The sequence below is a fragment of the Enhydra lutris genome, unplaced genomic scaffold (genome assembly GCF_002288905.1).
Source record: "Enhydra lutris kenyoni isolate GAN:26980312 unplaced genomic scaffold, ASM228890v2 scaffoldscaffold30, whole genome shotgun sequence".
Classification (NCBI taxonomy): Eukaryota; Metazoa; Chordata; class Mammalia; order Carnivora; family Mustelidae; genus Enhydra; species Enhydra lutris.
In genome coordinates this window covers 10,606,724-10,619,069 of record NW_019154114.1, presented here as the reverse complement: position 1 = coordinate 10,619,069, position 12,346 = coordinate 10,606,724, and the positions used below count along the sequence as shown (strand labels likewise).

Below are 12,346 nucleotides of genomic sequence, written 5' to 3'. Positions count from 1 at the left end.
TGCAGTCATTCGTTGCCAGTAATTAAAACACATTGATTTATGCATTTTGACCTTGGAGCCTGTGAACTTGCTAAATCCACTTATTTATTTGTTCTAGTTGCTTTGTGAATTGGTTGACATTTTCAATGTAAACAATAATGTTATCTACAAGTAGATTTTGAGCCATCATCTCTGCTCTTTATGCCTTTTGTTTCTCTTTTCTCTCTATTTCTTTTCTTTTCTTTTTTCTTTGCTTTCCTTTCTTTCCCTCTATCACTATCTAGGACCCCTAATACAATGTTGAATATAAGTGATGTCCTTGGCTGGTACCTAGAATTAGGGCTAGGGATTTTTTTTTTTTTAGATTTTATTTATTTATTTGACAGAGATAGAGAGATCACAAGTAGGCAGAGAGGCAGGCAGAGAGAGGCAGGAAAGCAGGTTCCCTGCTGAGCAGAGAGCCTGTTGTGGGGCTCGATCCCAGGACCCTGAGACCATGACCTGAGCCAAAGGCAGAGGCTTAATCCACTGAGCCACCCAGGCACCCCAAAGCTAGGGATTTTTATATGTCTTTCATGGGGATGTAAAATAGTATAACCACTTAGAAGTTAATTTATATTATCTTGTAAACTGGAAAACTTGCATGCCCTATGATCCAGCACCTGCATCCGTAGGTACAGAAGCTGTAGAAACTCTACCCCATATGTACAAGAATGTTCATAATAGGGGTACACAGTTGCTGTTTTCCACTTAAAGTGTCCTGAAGATTATTTTCTATCGGTACATGCAGATCTACCTCATTCTTCCTAGTGGCTACATAGCATTTCACTGTCTGTGAATGCATGCTCATTTAGTTTTTAGTCAGGCCTCCTTCATGGTGAACATTTGGGTTGTTTCTAGTCTGTAAACAGTGTTGCAATTAATGTCATTACATATACATTCTTATTCAATATATCCATAAGGTCACATTTTTTAGAATTGGAATTACTATGGCAAGAAATGTGTTATGGTTCTGAATAGATGCCTTAAACTACTTGTTCAACTTCAGATAATAGTTTAAGGCAATGGTGAGAAATGTAAATGGAGTTTTCCTCCAAGATATTGTCAGCAAGGAGTACTTGAGGACACCTGCGAGTGTGTGCCTGACTGCCTTTGCACATGCAAGGTATTTGGAACAGAGAAGGTGTGGAAATGAGGTGAGGGTGACATTGCATTCACCACTTGTAAAAAGCACCATTTGTGACCTAAGGTCTCCAGGCCTTTTGGACAGGAGTTCCTTCCAGACCCACAGACTCAGTCTAAGTCTTGCCTACTCCCTGTAGATGCGCCAGGAGAGGCCTGGAAGGGGGAGAAGGAAAGGACAACTCTCCTGTCCTTGGGCACATCTATTATCGGGGTGGCCTCTGAGGTATCTGGCCCAGGCTTTCTCCCAGTGCTGGCTGGGCAGAGGTGCCCAGTCCCAGAACATAAACTAGAGTGATCCTGAAAATAACTTTTCCTAAGAGAGACAGAGCCCAGCTGGATTCTCTATTCTCCCCTTGGGGTCCTCTGCCCGGGGCAAGATTAGAGTTTTGCAAGGGAGGCGGTCACTCAGGGTGCAAAATTTATGCCCATGTCAAAAAAAACTTCATAATCAAGACAAAGGATATTTCAATGCAGTATTTAATTCAAAATTAAGGCAAAAAATAATCCATAATGAACACAATACCAAAATTTTAAATATCAAGGACAAGATCCAACCCTGCACTTTACCATCTTGCTTCTCTTGCCTCACTAGCCCCCGTTCCATTTATTTACAGAAACATGATTTTTAAAAATTCCTTATTATAGGTGCACCTGGGCGGCTTAGTTGGGTGAGGCTTCGATGGGGTCAGGTCATGATCTCAGGGTGGTGAGATGGAGCCCCAGTCCGACCCGTGCTGGGCATGGAGCCTGCTTCGGTTTTTCTCTCACTCCTTCTCCCTCTGCCCCTCCCCTGCTCGCAACCTCTCTCTCTGTCAAAACAAACAAAAACCAAACAACTTTATTATATTTTGTGATAACTATCATACTGTTATTGTGATAAAATATAATGTCTCTAAAATTTACCATTTTAACCATTTTTAAGTGTACAGTGGCCTTAAGTACATTCGCGGCTGTTGTGTAACGGTAGGATTTTTTAAAAATATCACATTAAAATATTATAGATTGTGATTATGGAGTTTGGGGGCGCCCGAGCCCAGAGTCTCACTCACCTTACTCTCGTCTTCGCCCTGCCTCTCCCACTCCTCGCCCCCTCCTGGAGCCTGAGAATCGAAAACTGCCAAGTTTCTCCCAAAGGGCAGCAGCAAGAGTTATTCCAAAAGCGATCAGGCCACCAAGGATGTCCGTCCATGCAGCCACCTGCGAGAGGAAGAGTTGCTCCGCCTGCCTCTGCCCGTCCCCTTCGCTCTCCTCTCGCCACGGGACACACCTGGCGGACGCGCCCTATACCTGCCTAGGGCCACCTGGCTGGCAGCCCGCAGCGGGTGGCCCGCCCAGTTCGGGTCGCTGGGGCTTCCCCTTGGCCAATGAGGAAGAGGGAGCCTCCGGGCTCGGGCAGCGTCCGGCCGAGCGGCCAATGGGAGGGCGGCATGCAAATGAGCAGGTGCGGTGGCGGACAGCCCGTCAAGACTGTCCGGGCTCCCGGGATGTTAGAGGAGAGTTGGGCTGCCGCCGAGCAGAAGTCCGGGCTTCCAGCTGCGAGCTCCGGTCTCCCGCCATGGCCCCCGCTCCGCCCCCCGCCGTGTCCTTCTCGCCCGCCGAGGTCCAGCGGCGCCTGGCGGCCGGCGCCTGCTGGGTCCGCTGCGGGGCCCGCCTCTACGACCTCACTGGCTTCGTGCGGCACCACCCGGGGGGCGAGCAGCTGCTGCGGGCGCGGGCTGGCGAGGATGTTAGCGCCGACCTGGACGGGCCGCCGCACCGACACTCGGCCAACGCGCGCCGCTGGCTGGAGCAGTACTACGTGGGCGAGCTGAAAGGAGACCCTCAGGTACATCCCGGGCCCGGGGTCTCTCCCTCCCCCTTGCTCCCCTTCTTCCCAACCCCACTCTCCACGCACTGGCAAGCCCGGTCCACCTGCCCTCTAGGAGGACCCAAGGTGACAGCCTCCGCCCTCAGCTTCGCTTCCCCCTTCTCTCCAGGTAACAGGTCACTACCCGCCCCCCTCACCAGGACTTGTCCTTCCTCTCCAGCCTTGCTCCTGACCTGACCCTCTTCCACCTGCTACTTCTACCACCACCTCACAAGTTACTCCCTCCTTCCTAGTTGTTCCTTGTGCAGCCTCTGCCCTCTGACAATTTGGATCACCTTTTACCAGCCCCTCACGCTCCCAAGCTTTCCTTCCTGTTCCCTCATCAGCCTCTCCCTCTTTGCATCTGTTCTTTATTTCTGTCGAATAATAGCTTCCAGCCCCAGCTGCCCTTCCCTCCCCATCTCACCCTCCGGCTGCTTCCAGTAGTCACAGATCAGTTATCCTTCTCAGCCAGTTTGGATTTCCTGGTGCACTAGGGCTTCCCTTGGGTAGGTGGAGAGGTTGGGGCAGTGTCTTGCGTGGACTCTGTCCTCCCATCCCTCAGACCTCCCTTTATTTCTTGTCTTGCATGCTGGCATGGGTGTCCAAAAGGGCGAAATGACAGGGGTAAGCTAGTGTTTGGGGGGGGGGGGGGGGGGGGGGCCATGGGGATTAGCACTGTGAACCGCTTGCTGCCGTGCAAGACACCTTGTGATGCTATTTAGGTCTCCAACTGATCCTCTGGTAAATTTTTTTAATCTCCATTTTAGGGTGTGGAAACTGAGGCTCAGGGAGGCTCTATAATTTGTCTAAGGTTAAAGAACTAGTTAGTGGGAAAGCCAAATGTACCCAACTCCGAAATCAATGCTATCTCCATCCCAAGTATCTTGGGATACAGGGGATTGCTCCATCCACAGGGCCCCAGGTAGGCTGAGCTAGGGATTAACTCACTCCAGGTGTGGCTATAGGACTGGTGACCGTGGGACCATCATGCTTGGGCATTAAGCCAAGAGTTGTTGTTTGCTTCTACCTCTTGTTTTCAGAGAGGTCCCAGCAAGTGCTTTTAGATCTTTGGATAAAAGGACGTGTCTCTCACTGCTCCTGGTGGCTCCACATGGCACTGTCTAGTCTAATGTGTAAATCATTTATCCACTCACTCATTGGTCCTTGGATAATTGTCAGCACTGAGCTAGGCACTGAGGAGGTGCCAATGGACAGAACCAATACAGTCTTATCGGAGCTAACAGGCTAATCAGGGAACATACTAATGGCACAATAATTATTTCATCATCTGGTACCATCAGAATGTGGATTTGGAGGTGAGGAGTTCAAGAAGAGCTTTCTTGAGAAAGTGACATTTGCACTGAGAGTTAATTGATGGTTTGGGTGTTCTCCTGGTCAAGTGTGGTGGGATGAGCATTCCAGACAGAGGGAACAGCATGTGTGAAGAAGGCCCTGAAGGGTAAGGACTTGGCACAGTCAAGGGACAAATAAAACCAGTGTGGCTAGAGGCTGGTGGGCAAGGAGAGAGAAGGGGGAAGAGGCCAGCGATCAGCGGGAGCTACATCATGCCGGGCCTCCTAGGCTGCGGGCAGGATTTGGGACCCGATTCTAAGAAGGACAGGAAACCAGGGAAGGGATTCAATCAAGCAGGGGTGTGGTGTGGTCAGATTTGCATCTTTGGAAGAACACCCTGGCTCCAGGGCCAAGAAGGAACAGAGGGAGCCCAAGGGGGTGTGAGGAGACCAGGCAGGAGACTACCACGTAGCCAAGGGGAGATGGGGTTGAATTTGGGAGATTTCATAGGTAAAATACCAGGGCTCAGCATTCTGCAGCGGCAGCCCGTCTGAATCTGGGCGTCAGGTCATGCTGCAGGGGCAAGAGAGGTTTAGCTGTAGATACAACTCAAGCTGAGTGCAGGAAACGAGAGGCTGGAATCGAGCTACAGAGTCTGAGATTTGTGATGTCTCATGGGAGCCATCCTACACTGCAACTGTGTCCTATGAACAGGGGCCTTAGGGTGAGGCTTCTCTTCCCAGAAAGCAAGGATCACCCCAGACCAGCAGCCCTCAATGGCTCTACCTCCCAGCTCTGCTAAGCACCCAACACTGGTTTGCTTTTGTTTTGTTCCGCTTTGCTTTGCCTTACCTGACCCTCAGGGAGGACTCAGAGAATATGGAGACCAAATTTGCTTCCTACCCCCGTACTCACCTGTTAGCCAGAGTCCCAATGCGGCCAAGCTGCAGGCATCCTTATATCTGAGCCCCAATCTGAGGATGTGGGGAAAAAACTAAAAACTGACAACGTGCTTATAGACCCAAGGTTCAAACTTGACCAGCAGCCATACTTAACCAACACTCCAGTTGCCTGCCAGCTTCTGTCTACGGATTTCTCTTCTGGAAACTAGTATAGTGTTGTCTTTAAACTGAGGGAGAAGGTAGTCAGAGGAGAAGACTGGAATGGAGTATCCTGCACAGAGAGAAGTTCTCTTCTTATGGCCCGAATGGAGTCATCTCTGTCCTTCTTTCTAGCTCAGCCTTTCAAGCAACCTTCATATTGCTTTCCTCCCCTCCCTTCTCTCCTCCTGCTAGACCAGAGATGCTGACATGTGGGGAGCTTTGAGCCCAGCTCCCATAATGTGCAGACCAGGAGGGGAGATGGAAAAGGGGAATGTCATTAACCAGCTCCTTTTGGTTGGAATTCATTTCATTTTTCTTTTTCTTTCTTTCTTTTTTCTTTCTTTTTTTTTTTTGAAGATTTTATTTATTTATTTGAGAGAGAGAGCCTGAGCAGGGCCAGGAGGGGTAGAGGGAGAACCAGGCTCCCTGCTGAGCAGGGAGCCCAATGGAGGGCTCATTCCCAGGACCCTGGGATCACGACCTGAGCAGAAGGCAGACGCTTCACTGACTGAGCCACCCAGGTACCCCTGAAGTTCATTTCTGAGTGGTTCTCCTTCTAGCAGTCCTTCTTCCCCAGTGTAGTCCTTGGAGGGGAGCATCCTGGAGCTCCGCTATGAAATTTCCAGGAAGAAGGTCTGGTCCCTTTGATTTCCCCTGTTCTCCATTTTGCCACACCTCCTCACACACCCCTAGGTACTCTAACACACATTCACACTCACACAAAGACATACATACGTACACACACACACACAAAACAAGTCAAACTCGTTTGAGCCCACATACTGTCAGGATGAAACAAGGTCTGCTGTGACCATGGTCTTGCACTTGAGGAAGTTGAGCTGCCCACCTAGAGCGAGTGAGAGGGCTATGGCTGAGCAGAGAAATCAAGCCCTCTTCTCATCCTGACCCACAGGGGTTGGGGGGGGCTGTCAATCTCCTCACTGCAAACTCAGTTCTTCTAGCTGTAGCTCATGTAGTTAGTGGGGTGTGAGGTCCATTTATCGAGCTGCAACCAGCATTTATTTATTTATTTTAAGATTTTATATATCTAATTTATTTTATTTTATTTTTTAAAGGTTTTATTTATTTATTTGGCAGAGAGAGACACAGCGAGAGAGGGAACACTAGCAGGGGGAGTGGGAGAGGGAGGAGGCTTCCTGCTGAGCAGGGAGCCCGATGAGGGGCTCGATCCCAGGACCCAGGGATCGCGACCTGAGCTGAAGGCAGACGCTTAATGACTGAGCCACCAGATGCCCTTTTATTTATCTATTTTAGTGAGAGAGAAAGAAGGAGAGAGAAAGAGAGCATGCGAGCAGGGGGAGGGGCAGAGGGAGAGAATCCCAAGCAGACTCCCCACTGAGCACAGAGCCCAACATGGGGAGCCACCTCACAACCCCGAGATCACAACCTGGGCTCACACCAGGAGCGAGATGCACAACCGAGCCCAGCAGGTGCCCCTGAGCTCCAGTCGGCATTTAAAAGAAATAATTAGGAAAGGAAAGCGCTTTGGGTTCAAATTTCCTCCCAAGATCATAGATACTGTGTTTCCCAGACTTGGGGTGTCCATGAATCACTGTCAAGTTTTTTTTTCCTAAATTGGTATACCACTTGAACTATTATACTTAATATATATCTTTAGGTAGACTCACTTTCTATTTTCCCACTTACTTACCCTAGGCAATAATACCAGTGACATCACAAGTTTTACGTGCACTTGGAAACAGAGCTATTCAGATAAGAAATGCTTATCCCTTGTATCTCCTAAAATCATCCCAGGTCCCATCAGTGGAGTAAATATCATACTCTGGAAAATACAGAAAGCAGAGCTTCTTAATCCCTGTGTTCTGTGGATCATTTTCTGGGATTGGTGAATGGGGTTGTGCATTTTTCTAGTGAGAGAGTAACAGCTTTTATCATAGTCCAACCAGAATCCTCCCCTCACTCCAAACCTGCCGTCAAGAGGCTAATAACTGTGAAAGGGTGGCTCGTACTCCCCCCCCCACACACATACACGTGTGAACTTGGGAGGTCCACATGCTTCTGGATAGAAGTCCTCTGTTCGAGAAGACCTTGGAGGAAGACAAACCTCAACTCCCCAGCCAGTGCTGTTGGCGTAATTGATGTCCAAATGACTGGGCACTGGGTCCTTATCCCACAGGGTGCGTCCTTCTCCGGCTGAGAAGTCCGCAGTATCTCCCATGGGTGTTTCTGCCAGCCTTTGGGGGCTGGCCACGCAGAGCCTCAGGGCTTGAGTAATCCAATAGCTAAGTGCAGGAAGACTCAGAGTGCCTACCCCACCACTCAGACTCCCCTGGCCAGGGTCATCGGGACCTTTGCCTCGCCTAACCCGGTCACCAGTTCACACCTTACCTCACCTGGTCTGGAAGCAACTCTTGATGCAGTCACCATTCCTTTTCCTTGATAAACTTTCTTCACTTGGCTTCTGGAGACCACATCCTTTAGTTCTACACCTGCTTGAGTTTTCTGTGGCTGCTCTAACAGATCGCCAGGAACTCAGTGACTTCAAGCAACGCAGAGGTATTCTGTTATGGTTCCAGAATTCAGAAGTCAGAAATAAGTCAGCAGAGCAGGCTTCCTTCCGAAGTTTCTAAGGAAGAATCCATTTTCTTGCCTTTTCCAGCTTTTATTTATTTGTTTATTTATTTTAAACAGTGGTTTTTATCTACTTATTTCTTAAGTAGGCTCCACACCCCGCATGGAGCCCAGCACAGCGCTTGAACTCACAACGCTGAGCTCAAGAGTTGGATGCCTAACCAACTGAGCCACCCAGGGACCCCCTTTTCCAGCTTTTAGAAACTGCTGGTATACTTGGCTTCCCCAGCCAGGAGTTGCATGTCTCCAACCTTTGCTCTCACATCTCTTCTTCTCTGACTCTCCTGCCTTCGTACTTGACTTCTAAGGTCCCTTGTGACCACACTAAGGCCACCAGGATCACCCAGGATCATCTCCCCTTCTCAAGGTCCCAAACTTAATCACATCAGCAAAGTCCCTCTTGCCACGTAGGATAACATATTCCCGGGTCCCAGGTGTGGGGACATAGACTGGGGGGGGAAGTGGGTGCATCGCTGCACCTACCTCACCACCTGGAGCCCTGGTGATTCGTTCTCAGGCTTCTTCGCTAGTTTCTCAAGCTCTGCATCTCGCAGAGAAGTTTGCAGAGGTTAAATGGAACCGTATAACATGTGCTCTGCTGGATAGCTGCTTCCATTCAGTACTATGTCTAGGAGATTATCTGTGTTTTCCTTACTTCTTTTTAATAAAGGTTTTATTTCTTTAATTGAGAGAGAGCAGGAATGGGAAGGGGAAGGAGCAAGAAGCAGGCTCCCCGCTGAGCAGGGAGCGCGACTTGGAACTCGATCCCAGGACCCCGAGATCATGACCTAAGCTGAAGGCAGACCCTTAACTGAGCCACCCAGGCGCCCCTTCCTTACTATTGATGGCAACTGTCTGCACTGTCTTCTTTGTCCTCGAGAAGCCATAGGCTTCTCAGAAAAAATGCAGAATAACTGGAAGACAGAGTGGCTGGCTTGGCACAGACCACGCTCTAATCCTCATGAGCACCCTTAGTTGGATTCCTTCTGGGATGTCTCCCTGCTGCTGCCCCACTCTGGCCAGCGCCCCCCTAAGCTCATTCTTGCAACAGTCTCCCAGGCAGATCTCTCCCGCACGCCCATGCCTGCGACCTTTCCTAAAGGGACTTTTGTCCTGTCACAGCAGTATTCCCAAGCTCTTAGGGCCCACCCACGGCCACACCCTATCTGTCTGGCTCCAGTGCCGCTTCTTACACAGAGCTTCTCCCCCTTTGCCTGCACCTGCATTACAGAGTTCATAACGTTCTTCCTTATTTACTGTGTTTTTCTCTCTGTGTCCAATCTTGTCTACTAAACCATAAACTCTCTGAACACTGGAACTGTCTGATTCATCTGGGTTCCTCTAAGACACACTAGTACGTCGGTGTATGCCAACAGGAACGAATCAATGTTTGAGTCGGTGAATGAGTGAGCTGCTTGGAAAACCAAAACCTACAAATAATGAAAAAGGAAAGTGGTCATCTTAGCACACACAAGATACTTTAAGAGTTACAAAGTTTAAAAAAAAATCTTTTTCTAGTTCCTCTTTGTTGGCTGAAAGGGCTGGGAGTTTGGTGGAAAGGATGGAGGGCTATCCAGGGACACTCATTTCTGCCTTTGTCCCCAGTTATTCTCAGCCAGAGAGCTGGCCAGTGTCTTCTAGAGTAGCCACTGCCATTCACGCATGCCCATGAGTCCCCTGCGGGGATGGGCATGAAGTCGGTCACGGAAAATGCCCGTCGAGAGCCCTTATTGCTCTCAGGGCTGTGGCCAGCCCCATGTGGCTTTAAGTGCCTGTATGATGTGCACAGGCAGGACCCAGGATGCCTGGATTTCCAGTTCTATTTACTCTTTCCTGCGTCTTTTCATGCAAATTTCTCTAAAGGATATATCCTTGAAATTGCGGTCCTCCATCTTCTCTAATCACTGCTCATCTAGGTTGATATGATATTTAAACTTCATACTCAAGATTTTTTTAAAAGATTTTATTTATTTATTTGACAGACAGAGATCACAAGTAGGCGGAGAGGCAGGCAGAGAGAGAGGAGGAAGCAGGCTCCCTGCCGAGCAGAGAGCCCGATGCGGGGCTGGATCCCAGGACCCTGGGACCATGACCTGAGCCGAAGGCAGAGGCTTTAACCCACTGAGCCACCCAGGTGCCCAATACTCAAGATTTTTTGTTGTGAGGCACAGTTCGCCAAATATTTTGTTTTCCTGCCTTGATAGTATATTGCAAGGTATTTAAGTAGTAGTACCAGAGAAGCAAATTTGGGGGACTGTGATGCATATAAATATGTCGTCAAGTCCTGTCCTGGGAAAACTAACAGCCAGAAAATCTGTTGATACAAGAATGCGTGACTATGCAGGTCAACCTTGCGATCTACAATAGACTTGGTTGATAATTATCTACATGAAGTAGTCTTAATTTCTCCTTTAAAGGGAATAGAATTTAAAAGTTAGTCTAGTTCTCTACATTCTTCTGTGCCCCTAGAACCTTCCCAACAGTGTTTAGCTCAGATTTCCCACTGGAAAGTGGATCTCTAGTAATAGTTTTAGTTTTATTAGTTCCAAATGTCCTTGGTCCATAATAACCCACTCAGTCGCTAAGCTCTAGTCTTTTTTTTTTTTTTTTAAGATTTTATTTATTTATCTGACAGAGCGTTCTTGTGCCCAAGCAGGCAGAGTGCCTGACATGGGGCTCGATCCCAAGATGATGGGATCATGACCTGAGCCGAAGGTAGACATTTAACTGAGTCACCCAGGTGCCCCTAGTCCTTAGTCTTCTATAATAACAAAAGTCTATGAAACGGGCCTCATTTATCCACAGAGACGAAAGACAGACCTCAAAAATTTTTAAGTCAATTCAAGGCCCACACTGTGAGTCTGGCTGCCATGGAAGAATAAAGGACATCCGCACTGGGGCACCTGGAGATGGCTTCTGTGACCCTATATACCACTCCCCCCAAGCCAGGGACAAGGCTAGAGTAGCCTGCCTTAGTGGTCATTTTCTCTTATCCAGGGAAGACCCATTGGCATGCCAAGTGTAATGGCTTTTGCACGTTGCAAATAGGGTGCCGTAAAAAATTCGGTTGTTCCTTGGACCTAAATAAGAAGGTCCTTGACTCCTAGGAAAAAAGTCACTTGAAATGAATCTACTTTAAATGAAGACTAGATCTCATAGAAAATGGGATAGGGGTTGGGAGACGGGAACTGATTATCTTTAAAAATGGAAATGAAGGGGTGCCTGCCTGGGTCAGTTGGTAGAACGTAAGACTCTTGATCTCAGGGTCATGACTTTGAGCCCCAAGTTGTGCACAGAGATTACTTAAAAAAAAAATTAAAACAAAAATGAAACTGAAAAATTTTTTTCATTTATTTTAACCTGACAACCAAATTAAGATTGCACTTGAGTGCAGGTTTTTAGATTGAACAAATAAATCAAGTAATGTGGGTTTTGTGCACATGAGCAGTTTTTTCTGGCAAAAGTGTATGAAAGCACAATGTGGCATTCCAAACTTCACATTGGCTTTTCACACATTAAGAGTCTTTTTGCAAGAGTATTTAAGAGCTAGGGATCTCTCTTGATCCTTTGATAAACAGGTCATTCATTCTCTTTTGAAGAGCCTCATCCTTTGCTGGTCACCTGTGTTTCAGTGTTAAACAGCCTAACTTTGCCAGGTCCTTATTTTGTAGTTGAATTGCAAGTAAAACGGTTTTCTTTCCGCTTCATTGACTTCATGAAATTTTTAGATTTTGGCATTGATTTTCAATTTCACTTTGTTGTGGGTTTGCATTTTGTTACATTGTATGTTGTCAGATGACAGCAACCCCAACCATCACTTTACCGAGTAGACTATGGGGATCTGGGAGGAGGCAGTAGTCAATGTTTAAGCATGAACTAAACTCATAAATGGCCAGTTGGCTTGCAGATAGTTGCACGTTAAGGTGATTTTTGGTGACCTTTGCAACTTGAATCTCCAGGGACTCAGAAAAAGAACACTTGGATAATAATGATCCTTCTAGAACTAATAGTTTGGTTAGTTCTCCCATCTCATAGATGAGAAACGTGTAGTTCTAAGAGATCCTGGAATGTGGCGGGTGTCAAGGTCCCTGGTATTTCCACTGCACATACATAGGGACAAACCTTAACCAAGGGGAATCTTTTTCTTATTGATTTATAATCACTCTTTATATGTGAAGGATATTAGACCATTTTCTATCATATGTATTACTATTTGTCCTTTAGTTTTCTTTTGTCTTTTGACTCCTTTAATGTTTTTTTCTCCATTTAAACCTTTAAAATATCTATATTGTAAAACATACTGTTTTATCACTCTTAGACCACC

At 47.5% G+C, this 12,346-nt stretch overlaps 1 protein-coding gene across 1 annotated transcript in view; it reads left to right on the top strand.

Moving 5' to 3' along the window:
- The first annotated feature begins 2,341 nt into the window (after positions 1-2,341).
- LOC111153000 (fatty acid 2-hydroxylase) overlaps positions 2,342-12,346 on the top strand; it is a 47,056-nt gene continuing 37,051 nt past the window's right edge. Inside the window, exon 1 of the mRNA XM_022511798.1 lies at positions 2,342-2,989. Coding sequence (XP_022367506.1) covers positions 2,342-2,989 — 648 coding nt within the window. The remainder of the gene's footprint in view (positions 2,990-12,346) is intronic.